The sequence below is a fragment of the Lynx canadensis genome, chromosome B1 (assembly GCF_007474595.2).
Source record: "Lynx canadensis isolate LIC74 chromosome B1, mLynCan4.pri.v2, whole genome shotgun sequence".
Lineage (NCBI taxonomy): Eukaryota > Metazoa > Chordata > Mammalia > Carnivora > Felidae > Lynx > Lynx canadensis.
The window spans coordinates 204478594-204494557 of record NC_044306.2 but is presented as its reverse complement, the minus strand read 5'-3'; the positions used below and the strand labels follow the sequence as shown (position 1 = coordinate 204494557).

Genomic DNA, 15964 nt, shown 5'->3' with positions numbered 1-15964 from the left:
GAGGGAGCAAGGAGGTGAGGTGGGGGGGCAGTGAGAAGGTGCGGTGGGGTGGGGGGGAGCGAGGAGGTGAGACAATGGGGAGCAAGGAGGTGAGGTGGGGGGGGGGGTGAGAAGGTGAGGTGGGGTGGGGGGAGTGAGGAGGTGAGACAATGGGGAGCAAGGAGGTGAGGTGGGGGGGAGTGAGAAGGTGAGGTGGGGTGGGGGGAGCGAGGAGGTGAGATGGGTGGGAGGGAGAGAGTGAGGAGGTGAGACAGTGGGGAGTGAGTAGGTGAGGCGGGGTGGGGGGAGTGAGGAGGTGAGGCGGGGTGGGGGGAGTGGGGAGCTGAGGTGGGGGAGTGAGGAGGTGAGGCAGAGAAGAATAAGAAGGTGAGGCAGGGGGGAGTGAGGAGGTGAGACAGTGGGGAGTGAGGAGGTGAGGCGGGTGGGGAGTGAGGAGGTGAGGCGGGGTGGGGGGAGTGAGGAGGTGAGGCGGGGTGGGGGGAGTGAGGAGGTGAGGCGGGTGGGGAGTGAGGAGGTGAGGCGGGGGGCGGGGAGCGAGGAGGTGAGGCAGGAGGGAGCAAGGAGGTGAGGTGGGGGGGAGGTGAGGACCCCAGCTCTCCGTGCTGCCTGCCACAGCTCTGCTCCTCTACGGGGTGGGGGTGGGGGGAACTTCCCTGCAGGATGTGTGCTCTGGGCGCGGAGGAGAGCGGAGGAAAGTGACGGTGGAGCTGAGGAAGGAGGCTCTGGGTCTGCCCGCTGCTTGCTGGGGGAAGGTGACTTGGTGGCAGAAGGGGGCTGGAGCCTTCCCCCCCCCCCCCCCACTGCAGGCGCCCCGTCCCTGCCTTGCCCGGGCTCCCAGCCGGCCTCTTTCCTCTTTCCAGGGAGGAGAGGGGCCCTGTGGCGGCCAGGGGGCGGGGGGTGGCCCTCACCTCTCCACGGTCTCGCAGAACAGCACAATGACCTCCTGCTGCACGTAGTACTCCCTGGGCGACTTCACCGGCACCATGGCAGAGACGTAGCTGCAAACACAGCCGGCGAGTGAGGGCTGCCCGCCGGCCACGCGTCCCCCCGCCGCCTCTCCCAGCAGGGCCGTGTCCATTTTAAAGCAGGGTCAGCCTGGTCCAGTGCCTCCTGGCCCCCCCGGCCCTGCCCCGTCTGGGCCCCGACCGCCCACTTCTGCGACGCCCCTGCCCGGGCACCCACCCTGGTGAGCGCGTGAGAATCAGTGCAAGAATGAACGCGCGTGTGGGTGGGTGAACCACGGGGTGGGGGTGGGGGGTGGGGGCGGCCAGGACTGGGCGGTGTGAGCATGGGGGCCTCACGGGCAAGTGACACTTTGTCCAAATGTCCCCCGGGGTGAGAACGTGTTTCTTTCCTTCTGAGTCAGTAGCTCTAACTTTTCCTCGTTATAAAAGCTTATCTGGAAGAGGACACAGAAAACAACTGTCCGCGCTCCCACCTCCTAGAGAGAACCGCCTTTAACATCCAGGCTGGGTTCCTTCCCTAGGTCATCGGGTCACACGATGGACGGCTTTTACCAACTGGGATCACCGTGGTGTGGATTTGGGGTCCCACTGTTTCTCGCCTACTGCGAGCGTCTCCGCGCGTGTGGGAGCTGGTGGCGTGCCTGACTCCCGGTCCTGCGCTTTTCCAAAGCCCTGCGAGGAGGCCCCCAGGCCCCACCTGTGTCCTCCGAGGAAGGAGCAGGTGACGGCAGCCCATGGGGAGTGGGGGGGGAGGCACTGGCTGGACAGCAGGCAGGAGGGGACGGGTGGAGCTCACGGCAGGTGGTGGTGCTGGGGGAAGGGGGAGAGGGCACCCTGTGATCCTCACAGACCCCCCCTAACCTGGGGAGGTGCCCTCGCCCTCATCCCAGGCAGCTGGAGCCACGGCCACCTCTCCCTTGCTCTGCCGCGCCCCAGATCTGAGAGCATGGAAGTGATGCTCGGGCGTTTGTGGGGTGAGTGGGTGAACAGGTGGGATCAGGGGGCAGCTGGCGACCAACAAGCCCCATACGGTGAGCCCAGTCACCAGGGGAGGCGAGGCAGGAGGTCAGAGGTGAGAGGTCAGAGGCAGGAAGCGAGGCAGGTGGCCAGAGGGGGGAGGTCAGAGTCAGGAAGCGAGGTGGGAAGCAGAGGGTAGAGGTCAGAGGTGGGAAGTGAGGCAGGAGGTCGGAGGTGGGGGGTGGGTCAGAGGCGGAGGCGAGGCAGGAGGCAGAGGGGAGCCGCAGAGCCTTTGGCGGGCGGCACGTCCACTCTGGGTGACGGCTGCTTGCAGGAAGCTCCCGGGTCTTTAGCGCCGGGGTGCATCAGGGAGAGGCAGAGGGGGTGGGCCAGACCCCCGGGAAGGTCACCCAGCCTGACCCCCCAGCGGCCCCGCGTTGGGCCTCCGGGGTTAACTACGCAGACTGATGGCCCTGAACCGCCATCAGTGGGCGTGCGCAGCTTGAATACCGGGACCCGGGACGCGCTGCAGGGCTGGGGCCTCCCCCTCAGGGTCACCTCAGCTCGAACTCAGCAAACAGGACGTCGAAGTGCCTCAGCGCCTCCCTCATCTTCTCCGTGTAGGTGCTGAGGTCCCGCAGCGCCTGATCGCGGAGGGCGCCCCGCACGTCCTCCAGGCTGCGCGTCAGCTCCTTGGCCAGCGGGCGCATGGCCATGCTCTCCAGCTCGCGGTTCATGATGATGGAGCCGGCGGCCAGGCACTGTGAGCAGAGAACGCGGGGCAGGTCACTCAGAGCCTCCTGGAGCCCGACGGCCCGGGGTCCTTCCTCCCCCCGCCCGGCTCTGCGGAGCCCGAGCTCAAGAGCCGCCACGGAGGGCTGTGGTGCCACAGCCGCGGGGACCGTGATGCAGGACAGGAAGCCACAAGAGCGGTGGCTGGGCCCCGCTGTGACCCTCCTCCCCTGGGCCCCGCTCCCAGGAGCACCCTCGCCTCCTACTGTCTCCTCGCTCTGGGGCCAGCAGTCTCTCCTAACCCAGAGTAGCCACGGCCGCGACAACACATACTCCCCCTGTGGCTGATAGGGTCCCCCACACAGACCCAGACGTGGGCAGAAAGGGAAGGCCGACCCACCGAGGCTCTTGGGTCTGGGGGCTCCGTGCAGGGGCCCCGCTCAGGTGACTCCTGCCCCCTCCACGCCCAGCCCACAGACTGGGGGTGGGTGCCTGGGAGTCCCTGACACCACGTTGGGGTGGCACTCGGGGCCTACCGGGCTCCCTGACACCACTGCCCTTTCTAGGCAGTAAAGACGCCCCGCTGCCAGAAATGCTCACAGACCTTCCTCTGAGCCAAGACTCATCAGTGCGGGACGCCCGGCTTCTGGGCGATAAGGAGGGTCCCTCCGTGCCCGCAAGTCTGCCCACACCTGTCCTGGGCTGTGGGAGGCAGGTCACAGGCCTGTGCGGGCTGCGTGCACCTCCCCAGCTTCTTCCACTCGTCCAGTGACCTGGGGTACTCGTCAGACCCGGGTCCCGGCCAAGGGGCGGCCACGCAATCCCCGCGTGGGGCTGTGGTGTTGTGGGACTCCCCTGCCCACCTTGGGCCAGCACCCATCAATGTCTTATCCTGTCAACAGTGACCCAGAGGGGAGCTGGGACTACAAGCACTTTCCCGGGGGGCGGAGTGTGGTGTCGCTGATTTCCCACCCACCCTGGAGGGGAGCGTGGAGCTGGCTGGCACCGGGACCACACGGGAGAGACGGCGCCCAGTGCCACGGGGCCCAGGACCTACATCATGTCATGGCTCCACAGCTCCCTGCCCCTGGGACCCGCTCGACAGCAGTGAGAACTGAGACCAGAGACAGGGCTAGCCTGCCTGGGGCCACCCACACCAACTGGGGCCTTGGCGAGGACACCCTCCCATCAGGCGGCTCGGGCTAGCGGGGTGAGAGGGGTCAGGTGGGGGACACACAGGGCCAGGCCGTGCCCGAGGAAGACAGGGCATTCCCGAGATTCACTGGGAGGGAGGCAGAGACAGGCTGAGAACCCCAGCACGGCCAAGGGAGGGGTCGCAAGGTGCGGGTACGGGAAACAGCTGGCTGGGGCGAGGCTGGTCCGGCCACCACGGGTCAGGCACCCTCCCCTCAGGCTGCAGTCTCCTCGCTGGGAGATGAAGGTCAAGGTCTGAGGGGTGGAGAGGGTGGTGGCTCCACTGAGGCACCCGAACACAGCTCCCAACCCCCTGGGCAAGAATGACCCCTCCTGTCAGAGGGCGAGGGAAACACTGCTCCTAATTTAGGATTGTTGCTGGTAAGAACCACCTGGAGACCCTTCACATCTGGGGGCCTGAGAACCTCACAGAAATTGCACGTGAAGCTTCGTGTCCATATTGGCTTATGTAGATCTGGAGGGAGCAGGTTCATGGCTTTCCCACACCTCCAAAGGGGCGTGCGGCCTGATCAGAACGCGCCGTCCGTCCGTAACCCATGGCGGGTGGGGCTCTTGAAGGGGGAGGGAGACACCAGGTCCCTGCCCCCGCAGGTGCACACAGGTGCGGCCCAACGCCCCACACCGTGACCCTGGACCCAGCTGGCTGCCCGCTACCTCGGCCCCAAACCACAGCTGGCCCGCCAGGCTGTCATGCCGGATCTCCTCGGGGAACTTGACGCAGAAATCCCGTGGGGCTCGGTCCTGGGGGATGCACACATCCATGATCTGGTTAATGATGTTTAACACGTTGTCCTGAATCAGAAACAGAGAAAGGGCGCTAAGACACAGCCCCAGCTGGTGGCCGTCAGGTACTGCTTGAAAAATATGAAAAACACATACAGTGCGTTTTCCTGTTCTTTGAGATCATGAGGGTGATATGGCAACGGATCCCTGCTTGCTCTGCAATTGCTCCAAAAAGTTCGCACGGTCCGGAAGCACCCAGAGTGAAGTCCCGCTCCCCCTTGCCCACGCCCCTTCCTCACACTCATGTAGCCAGAGCGCGGGCAGTGCTGTGCCTATTACTCTGATCTCCTCTGCTCACCGCGGGCCTGGGGGGGGCCTCCCACGTCACCACGTAGATTTTTCCTCGCCCTTTGTACCGGCCGCTGGCCGTATGCCTTTGTCTTCCCCTGCTGACCCACGCCCACTCCCTGCAGCCGAGGCCACGAGGACTGTCCCTGAACACCTCTCTCGCAACACCTGTACATGAATTTCCTACGACAGAGCCGGAGAAATGGCACTGCTAGGTGGACAGGTACACAAAAAGTTCACTTTGAACCGCCACAAGCCTGTGTCATCCTGGGTCTGTTCACAATACAGACAAGCTCTGCTGTCCGGGAGTAAGGCCACCGAGGGACAGTATGTAAAACCAGGCTTCTCAAACCCTCCACAGAGGACTCCAAGGCCTGTCCTGTGTGAGGGCCTCCCCCCGCACCAGTGACCACAGGGGCCGGGGCATCTGGCAGACTCAGCAACCAGGGCCGGGGGCAAAGCCACTGTCCTCTCTGAACCTCAGTTTTGTAGACAGAGCAGGCCGAGCATCCCCTCAGACTCTTCTCGAACCAGCAGATCAATCACGGCAACATGTCAGTCAGCCAGCGTGGAAGAAGTGCCCCCTTCCTTCCAGGAGGTGGAGACCCTGACTCCGCCCCTCACGGCTGTGCAACCTGGGACGGGCCGGGCCGCTTAACTTCTCTGATCGTCCAGGAGGCCTGGAAAAGGAGACCAGCCCTTCAGGAGGGCTGTGTGAGCTGGAGGCTGTAAGACTCTTGGCTCCGTTTGGCCCACAGCAAGTCTTAATACATGGTAACTTTTGTTCTAAAGACTCCTGAGAATTATTTTACTTAATTTCCTCATGTTCAAAACACAAAGGATAAGAAACTGTTTTGAACTCTTTGTACATATAAGGGAAACATGCTCATTTTATTGCTTCTTAAATCACATTCATTCTTTTCTTAAAATCATCCTGTTCTTTACACATTTACCATTCGCTGTCTAGAATTATAGGAACATTGAAAGTTTAGTTTTTTTCTTTAATTTGTTAAAGATAAAATTAAGGCACATTTACCACAGGAAAATTGGAAACAGTGGGAAACACAGAAGCAGGGAAAGTGTCGCCGGAGGAAAGACCACACGTTGGGCACGGTTCCTTTTCAGTCTTGTATTCTGCCGCTGTCACGGTCGCACGCCTGACCGTCTCCACAGGCCCCACCTGTGATGGACAGCTATGTACGGTCCCGGCACACAGGCTGTCCCAGCACTGTCTCTCTCTCTCAAAAATAAATAAACATTTAAAAAAAAGGAAGCAGATATGGAAGATCACTACAGGTGGGAAGCATGACTTTCTAATGCAAAAGTCAATGCATTAAACCCTGAAGGAAATTCTGCCTCACAACACAAAAACTAAAAATGAAATTCAACCAACGTCAAGTGGTACTGCTGGGAGTTCCTTTTTAAAGGCTTTCTGGGTAGGAAAGCCCCTTTCTGGTGATTCAACAAGCTAACGAACAAATAGGGGCAGTCACAATAGTTAGCACTAGGTGTTTGTCTGCTATTGGGGGAGCCAGGGCTCTGACCTCCTGTGAGCTGCTTGGACCCACTCCCCACCCTGCCTGGCCCGCCAGGACATCAGCTGCCCGAGGGTGAGGGCAGGGTCTCCTTCTAGTCTCCTTCTAGTCTCCTTCTAGCTGGGCCCCCAGTGCCCAGAAAGAACCGTGCTGAACACAGAGTGTGTCTCAGCAAGCAGTTGCAGGGCCTCCAATTCCGGCCAATGTGCAAGTGACAGGAACCGAATTTGCCTCCCTCAAGCAACAACAACAGTAACGGGAAAAGCGAGACTATGGTTCCCAAGACACTAGCCACCAGGCAGAAGAGAGATGGGCAGGACAGCCCTGATTGCCTGGCTTGCGGCCCAGAGCAACCGTTCAGGGCCCAGCCCAGAGGGAGGGCCCCCAGGCGGGACCCAGCGGACTCCCCAGTGAAGAGCAGAGCTGAGAGTCCAGAGGACTGGGACAGTAGAAGAAGAGGCCCTGAGCCAGAGGACAGAGAGCTGCCCAGGGAAAACCACGCGGATCCGGGAGGGCCCTGCGAGGACACATGCCCGCGAGACCAGCAAGGAGGCAACGCACGCAGTGGAGGCAGCGGCGGCCAGAGCTCAGTTCTGTTCACGGGGCAGAAGGCAGAGCACCCAGAAGTGTCGCGGCTGTGGTGATGAGGGTGGTTGGCACCAGATTAAACTCAGCTCTGACCCCCCCCCTAACTTTTTTTTTTAATGTTTATTTATTTTTGAGAGAGAGAGAGACAGAGCATGAGCAGGGAAGGAGCAGAGAGAGAGGGAGACACAGAACCCGAAACAGGCTCCAGGCTCTGAGCTGTCAGCACAGAGCCTGATGCGGGGCTCGGACTCACAAACCGCAAGATCATGACCTGAGCCAAAGCCAGACGCTCAACTGACTGAGCCACCCAGGCGCAAGCCCCCCCCCCCCCACTCCGCCAACATCTTTAAAAAATAGGATCCAAAAGGATCAGACGGTTTCTGAGTAACCAAACCGCATTACAAAACAAAGCTCAAAAAGACTGGTAGGAATACAAAATTATTCAGCTCCCAGAAAGGCGAGATTCGTAATGTCAGACGTTTAATAAAAAATCACCAGGCTTGCAAAGGATTAAGAAAAGATGACACATGATAAAAAGAAAACTCAGGGGCGCCTGGGTGGCACAGTCGGTTAAGCATCCGACTTCAGCCAGGTCACGATCTCGCGGTCCGTGAGTTCGAGCCCGCGTCAGGCTCTGGACTGATGGCTCGGAGCCTGGAGCCTGTTTCCGATACTGTGTCTCCCTCTCTCTCTGCCCCTCCCCCATTCATGCTCTGTCTCTCTCTGTCCCAAAAATAAATAAAAAACGTTGAAAAAAAAATTTAAAAAAGAAAACTCAGGCCGACCTGATGCAGGTGGTGCAGTGGCCACCGGGGGACATGGTGGAGGAGGAGCTGAGCCTTACAACAGACTCCCACGTGTCCCAAAAGTTCGCTGAGACCACAAAGAAAAAGGGCCCACGCGGATCTAGGAGGAAAAAGACACTATCTGAGAGGAAAACAAATCCACTGGATGAGGTTAAGCCCAGATGAGACATTTCATTAGAAAAGAACAACAAACTTGAAGACAAAGCAACTCTCCAGTGAGTCTGAGAACAAAACACATAACAAAACACATAACAACTCATCGCTGAGTGTCAGACTTCAACATGTCAAAGAGGGCGCCTGCGGGGCTCAGGTGGTTAAGCGTCAGACTTCGGCTCAGGTCCTGATCTCACAGCTGGTGGTTTCGAGCCCCATATAGGGCTCTGCCCTCTCAGCACGAAGTCTGCTTTGGATCCTCTCTCTCCCTCTCTCTGCCCCTCCCTTGCTTGCTCTCTCTCTCTCTCTCTCAAAAAATAAATAAGTATAAAAAGAAAAGATGTCAAAGGGGCTTATCACTCAAGACCTGAAAGAAGGAAGGGGACAGAAAAAATCTTTGAAGGAATTACGACCAACTTTTGTCCAATTTAATGACCAACAATAAACTCAAGGTCCAAGAAGTTCAATGAACCCAAAGCACAGGGAGCACAAAGAAAGCTGCACCAAATCACAGCATGATAAAACTGATAGAAACCAGTGAAAAGAGAAAACTTCACACGTAGTAAGAGGAAAAGATACTACACACACAGAACAAAGCCTCGGGTGACTCTGGATTCCTCACTGGGAACAGGGCAAGTGAGAAGTCACCAGAACGCTGTCTCCCAGGCACTGAAGAGCCAGGAATCCCAAGATCCCTGTCCCTCCTGCCAGCGGTGCCCATGGGAGGCGGCGATAGCCAGCACCGTGCTCAGTGGCGAAACCGCACGCTTTCCCCAACACTGATGTGCAGATCCAGTGTGGTCCCGTTTGGCCCCTCGGCGGGCGGTTTCGTAGACTTTTATGCGCAGCTGCTCTATTTCACACAGAAACGCGAAGGACCGAGAGCAGCCCCAACGACTTCAAAACAGAAGAACAAAGTTGGAGATCTGACACTACGTGATTTCACACCAAGGATAAATCTGCTGCCCTAATCAGGACAGTGTGGAATTGGCCCAAAGTCGGGCAGACCAAGGGAACAGAACAGACAGCCCAGAACTAGGCCCACACGTATCTGGGTACTGATTGTCAATAAAGGTGTCATTTAGTACAGAAAGTGCGGTCTGTTGAGTGGAGAAAGGACAGTCTTTTCAGCATGATGTGCAGGCACAACTGAAAATTCATTTGCAAAAATAAATAAAAAACGTCGGTGCAGTCCTCACACTGTGTCCTGACGTTATGTCAACATGGATCATAGTTCTGAAACCACAGAACTTCTAGAGGAAAACACGGGGGGCAATCTGATGACCCCGGGTCAGGCCAAGACTTCTTAGAGAGCACGTCAAAGGCACGACCTACAAGGGGGAAAGTGGGTAACTGACCTTTCTCAAAATCTAAAACTTACGTCCTTCACAAAACTGGGCAGAGAATGAGAGAACAAGCCAAGACGGGGAGAAAATAATTGGACTTCATAACGTGATGCAGGCTGCTGTCCAGAGTATGTAAGGAACGCCCAATGGTCAGTACGGAAACGATGCAGTCATTCAAAGGGAGGGTGCTGTGAGGAGCTCCCCAGCCTCGCCGCGGAGCTGGTCAGCCTTGCTGGGACTCCCCCCGCCCCGGTCCTCCCCGGGCACAGCTCCTGTGACAGCAAGTCCAGACATCTGGCCACGCGTGCACCCAGGTGCAGCGCACAGTGGGCAGGAGGCTGGGGTCTGCAGTGAGGGCACTCCAGGGACCCCCCTCTCCCCGAGAACCCACCTCTGCCACGGTGGGCACCAGCACCTTCCGGCACGGGGAGGTTCGGGAGTGCCCCTCGCCAGGTCACGCACGCGGGGGAGACCTCAAACCGTCACACCACAGAGCTACAGCAAGGCTCACGCGCTCCCACCATGACCCATTAACCAGCTACACTTGGGTACTAGGTCTGTTAGCACATTTTGCCATTTAATTTTCTTCACCGAAGCATCCAAAATTATACTCCCTTGACGCCCAAACGTTACGGTGTGACTTAGGGAAAACAGGTCGATGACAGAATCCAGCCCAGAGCAACTTCAAGCCCGTTTGCACCATGGATCCCAACCCAACTGTACTAGTGTCCTGGGGCCACCATAACACAGCCCTGCCGCTGGCGGCCCAGACAACAGACATTTGCTCCTCTCGGTCCTGGAGGCTGGGAGTCTGAGATCCACGCACGGGCAGGTTGGCTTCTGAGGCCTCACTCCTGGGCGTGCAGACGGCTGTCCTCTCCCCGTGTCCTGACACGGTCGTCCCTCTTCTCTTCTTACAAGGACACTGGTCAGACCCACCCATGACGATTTCATGTTCCCTTAATTATGTCTTTAAAGATTGGGGGTTAGGACTTGAACATATGAATGGGGGGGGGGGCCCAACTTGGCCATCGCAACAATCCGGGATTTACTTCATCCTTCGGAGCTATGGTTTTTAATCCTTTATGGTTTCTGAAGCAAGAGAACACACACAAACTGTACACTCACGTGTGCCCCGGTCCATAATTTTCATGAGCTAGAAGGTCATTTCGATGAAAACAAATGACTCAGCCTCCTTCTACAGTCAGAGCCAGCAAGGCGGAGCCACCAATGGGGTCCTGGGCCTTCTCCACCGCACCGGCTCTCAGCCCCCCGCTGACTCACCCCCACGGCCCCCCACGGGCAGCCCATGGAGAGCAGGACTCACCAACACAGCCCATGTGCTTCTCACAGTATCATTCTTGTAAGAAGACGAAAGGAGGCTATTGGGTTTTTTTTTAAGTATTTTTAAAAATATTTTTAACATTTATTGATTTTTGAGAGGGAAACAGAATATAAGCAGGGGAGGGGCAGAGAGCGAGGGAGACTCAGAATCCGAAGCAGGCTCCAGGCTCTGAGGGGTCAGCACAGAGCCTGACGTGGGGCCTGAACTCACAAACCGTGAGATCATGACCTGAGCCCAAGTCGGACCCTCAACCAGCTGAGCCCCCAGGCACCCCGACTGAGCCCCCTGCAGGTGCCCTGAGGCTCCTGGTTTTTGAGCATCTACTCTGCACCTAGCATCTGCCTGGAGACTTTATGTAACAGACGCCATTATGGGGCGGAAAGGTTCAAGATACTACACACCCCAGGGGTAGGGCCTGCAACACAGCTTCATTTAAGAGAAGTCCGCACACCGCGGATGAGTATTGATGGGACTTCCCTGTGTTCTGGGCCCCAGCAAGCCCCCGCCCCCACCAGAGCTGGTTGAGCAAGCAGCACGGGACAGAGGAGGTCGCAGACAAGCACCAGCTGCCCTTCACCTGCCCTTCACCGCCGGTGAGCAGACAGCATGTGCTGTGGCTCTCGTGGACCACCGCAGCCGCCAGGCTCCCACCTGCACTCCCAAGGGCCGACCAGCCGGATGCCAAGCACCTTTCGACGGTCAGCTGAGCAAGCAGATGGTCGTGGAGCACTGGCCCCGGCTCTGGCTGGAATCGGGGTGCATGAAGCCCCCAGGACTCACTGGTGAGAGAAGTCAGACTTCCCAGCAGGCGTTAAATGGCGAGGCCATCACCCAGAGGGCCTCTGTGGGGGCCCTCCCCGCCCTGAGGAAGACTGAGTGTACCCTCTCACTGGAGCCACAGAACTGAATGGTGCCCAGTCAGAGACCCACACGTGGACGCCTCCAGGGGCCCCTGGAGAACTAAGCCAGGCCAGGCTGATGCCACCATGCATGCCCCACACAGATGCCATGCTCAGCAGAGGGCTGTGCTGGGGTTCAGGGGGCCTAGGGGCCCCGAGATGCCCCAGACGGGAAGGCTCGGGGACCCCACCAAGGTCAGGGTCAGACGGCAGGGGGACAAGGAGAGCTCCCATGGCCAGTGCCGAGCCACCAGCCTCAAAGCGGAGAAAGTCACGGCCTCCAGGTGTTTGGCTGTGGTGGCCACATCCTTCCCGGGGCTGACTCATGGGGGCTGAGAATGCCAGGGGCCTGGGGCCCCGGAACCTGGCCTCCAGTGACCTGCATAACATGACAGTGCTCTCAAATCAAGGCCACCAAGCGGCCCTGCAGAGTGGGCTGCAGTCCCATGTTAACTGCGGTTCCCCAGAGTCTGCGTTGCAAAGGCGGGCACATCACCCTGTGCACATGGGTCCTGTACAAGCAGCCCTCCCTGATTGCCGTGACCCGGCAAATGCCTGCCCCCTCTCAGCCTGCCTCCCTTCTGTGATACCGTCCACCCCTCCAACCAGAGGCAGACCCTCTTCCAGTGACTGCTGCTGAATGAATGAGCGAGTGAATGAATGAACGGACAAACGAACAAACCAGCATCATGACAGTCGAGTGGAATGGGAAACAGCAGTCAAATCAGAAAAGACAATGTCCTAATTTAAGACAGATGTTAGAAATGACAGACACTTTCGGGGCGCCTGGGTGGCTCAGTCGGTTAAGCGGCCGACTTCGGCTCAGGTCATGATCTCGCGGTCCGTGAGTTCGAGCCCCGCGTCGGGCTCTGTGCCGACAGCTTGGAGCCTGGAGCCTGTTTCAGATTCTGTGTCTCCTTCTCTCTCTGACCCTCCCCCATTCATGCTCTGTCTCTCTCTGTCCCAAAAATAAATAAACTTTAAAAAAAAAAAAAAAGAAATGACAGACACTTTCAGCCTAAATGCCTGAGCTTTGCTGAAATCCGCTCTGGCGGGAGTCCTTACACAGCCCACGGGGCCCCAGTAAGTGGCCAGTTAAATATGTTACCACGATGAGCCTTCATAAAATCAGAGCACGTACACGAAGGCATCCCTGGGGGGCACCGCTAACCCTCCTTCTTGGGAGGGGGGCAGAGTACGCAGCCGGGACCCACGACTTCTCACTGTGCCAGTCTGGGTGCAGGAGCTCCGGCAGCAGGCCCCCCAGAGGCCCCTGAGCGGGCATCCGGGCGCCCGGCTGGCGGGGGCGTCCGGGCGCCCGGCTGGCGGGAGCGTCCCCGGCTCCCCCGCTGACCAGAGCAGCCCCTGTGGCTCACCCGGTCACGCCAACGCCGTGTCTGTGGCGACACCTTCCTCCCGGGGGCCTGCGGTTTGGGCCACGCCAGGGAGAGTGGCCCTAGCCGGCGGGAGCCCTGCTCTGTGTCTCTAATGCGCTCCCCTGGCGGCCGAGACCCCACACGTGTTGTCACAACGCGCCCCACCTGACGCCCCGGGAGAGGATGCTGGCAGCTGGCGCCTGCTTCCTCGGGACCTGCCCCCCTGCGCCCCCTCCCCCGCCTTTACCCTGTGTCGATTGTGCTTCGATTTCACCGGGGCAAATCCCAGCCGTGAGCATGACTGTGCCGCGTCCTGTGTGTCCTCCTTGTGGGGCACCAGGTCTGGGCTGGGCCTGGGACCCTGACGCAGGAGTCTTAGAGGAGGGAGGAGTTAAAGATGCTCGTAGGAGTGCGAGACCCTTTTAGCTTTCTGTGACTTCTTTCTCCAAGAACGTTGCCTTGCCCACGCCTAATTCTAGAGAGTTGTCCTTTCTGCTGTCACCCTGTCAAGGCTCCGCAAAGCACCTGATGTAGCTGCCACCCCATCTGGTCAATGTGTGTAACTTGCAACTACAGCAGCCAGTGGACGGGCCAGAGCAGGTCAGGGACAAACTGACTGCGGGGGCGGGGGGGGGGGCCCAGGCAGGCGGGGCAGGAGAGAGAGACCTCCTAGCTGCAAGGTCCACGTGCTGAGGGCACAAGGAAGGACATTCTTTGGAGGGAGAGGGGGAGTGTCAACGGCCCAGCAAGTCCAGAGGCCCCCCTGGGCCCTCCGGTCCCCTAGGAGAGGGGAGGGGCTCCTGGTCATTCCAGGGCCGGCCAGGACCTGCCTGTAAGAACCAAAACCCTTACCTAACTGTCCTGATGCTTAAAAGACACAGTGGGACGCTGGCTTCCTCGAAACCCCCCACCCCGTCCTGCCCCCCCGGGATCTGGGAAGCACACCCCAGCCCCCTTCCCAGGGCAGACGGAATCCGGTAAGACTTGTGGGCAGAATGCACCAAGAACATTCTGGAACTTTGTGAAAGACCCTGCCTGTCACTCGACAAAACTGAACCACGTCTCATGTGTTCACACTGGTCGTTGGCTAAGTTGCAGGACATTTCTGGTGTCGCTTCCCCAGCTGGCTCTGAACCGTGCAACACGGCCAGAGTCTGAGCGCCCCCACCCCACAGCCTGGCCCCTCTGCCCTGCTAGCTGCTCCCTGGCCAAGACCCTGCCGGCTCCTGCTCATCCCGCCTCCCCCTACCTCTGCTCGGCAAGAGTGCCCTGGGCGGCCTGAGCCTGCACTTCTCTCCCGGCTCTCTTCCCCCACGCTGTCCCGCTAGGGGTCGAGTGTCCTCCAGGCCCGGTGCACGGCCGGACCAGGGGGCGCCCAGCACGTCGGCCAGGCCAGCCTGAGACGTGCTCAGCAGGTGACAAGGCCTCGGGTTCCCCCACAACAGGCCCCTCGGCCCCACGCCCGCTCACCTGGCAGGAGCGAAACTGGCTGACGAGCAGCGTGCACCGTTGCGGGTCCTTCCGCCCGTCCAGACTGTCCAGCTCGGCGGCCACCTGGTTCAGCTCCTCGTCCGCATAGTAGAACTGGGCGAGCAGCTGTGGGTCCGACCTCTGCGGGGGAGAGAGGCGCCGGCGTGAGCGGGAGCATCACTGTTCCCGGGCCCCACACCCCTCACGGAACCTGGCACCTGTCCTACACCCTCTACATCTCAGCCCACTTCTCAGGAGGCCTTCCCGGCAGCAGGGGTTCAGGGAGGGTGGGGTGTAGGGATCAGAGGCAGAGTAGAATCGGCTCTTCACAAGGGACTTGCTCCTAAAACGAGACTACAATGGCAGCCGGTGAAGGACGCAGGTCCGACCAACACCCCACAATTTCCTCAAATGAAGCCTGACGGGCCGTGGCGCCATAAGTGGTTGCCATCCGCGAATCTGTTCTCTAGAATCTTCTCAGCCCTCAGCCCGGCTTCCATCCCCCAGAAAATGCCAGTGGTCTGTGGCAGGAGGCCCCTCACCCCCACCCCTGCTCTCCTGACGGGCTGCCAACCGCCCCGAGCGCCCTGGCCGCCCCCCTCCCCCCCACCTCTGCCCCGGCCTGCGACCTTCTCCTTCCACACACCGTCCTCAGGGCCTCTGCACTGCAGCCGCTCTGGCCTGAGGCAGGAAGGATCTGAGTTTCCAGGATCAGGAGGAACCCAGAGCAAAAGCGATGACGCCCTTGGAGATACTTTCATAAGTGGTGGTGTCCACGATCGTGCGGAGAAAGAAAGGAGAGGGCGAGACCACAAACCAGGCAGGCGTTCAAAGGTGCCGGGGGACTACACGCACACACACTCACAGCACAGTCAGCACAACCCACTCTTCATCCTCACGGAGTTAGCACACGGTTGCTTGTCCCCTGATGCTGTTAAATGCAGGCAACCTACTGTCCCAATCTTTGGTGTCCCTTTTTCTCCCATCTCGGGGGTCCTCTTGGCTCTGGCGTTCCATCCCCTCCCCTGTGCGGCCCGCCGGGTGGCTTTTCTTCGGCTCAGGGGTCCGGGCCCTTCAGTGCCTGACTCGGTCAGCTCTCGAGCTGGCCCGGGGGGAGACCCCAAATGAGGCAGAGCAGACCCGCGGGCGGGGGCGCCCAGCTGTGGTGCCTGCCTGGGGGCGGGGGGGCATGCGCCCCTGGCTAGGCCAGGGCGGCCTTCCCGGGGCTTTTCCAGGAGAGTCGAGGAGACGAGAATCTGTTCTGTCACCCATTCACCCAGCAAACGCTGCCTGAACACCCACTCTGCCCGGGGTGCGGGGGCCCGGGGGTACGACCCGGGATGGGGTGGACTCAGACCCCCGCCCTACTGGCGACCCAGTGCCTCACACCCTCTCTGGTCCCGGGAGCCAGTGTGTACCCTCAGTGGGCTCAGCTGACTTGCTGGGTTCCTGTCACTCCAGGGAGGGTGACCAGTGTCCCCTCTGTGACAAAACAGGAACAGGATT

General features: G+C 59.6%; 1 protein-coding gene across 1 annotated transcript in view; it reads right to left on the bottom strand.

Annotated features, from left to right (window-relative positions):
* ZFYVE28 (zinc finger FYVE-type containing 28) overlaps positions 1–15964 on the bottom strand; it is a 118125-nt gene that overhangs the window by 47156 nt on the left and 55005 nt on the right. The window contains exons 2-5 of the mRNA XM_030314357.1: positions 14459–14599; positions 4524–4661; positions 2481–2683; positions 909–998 (exon numbers count right to left, since the gene is read on the bottom strand). Coding sequence (XP_030170217.1) covers positions 909–998; positions 2481–2683; positions 4524–4661; positions 14459–14599 — 572 coding nt within the window. The remainder of the gene's footprint in view (positions 1–908; positions 999–2480; positions 2684–4523; positions 4662–14458; positions 14600–15964) is intronic.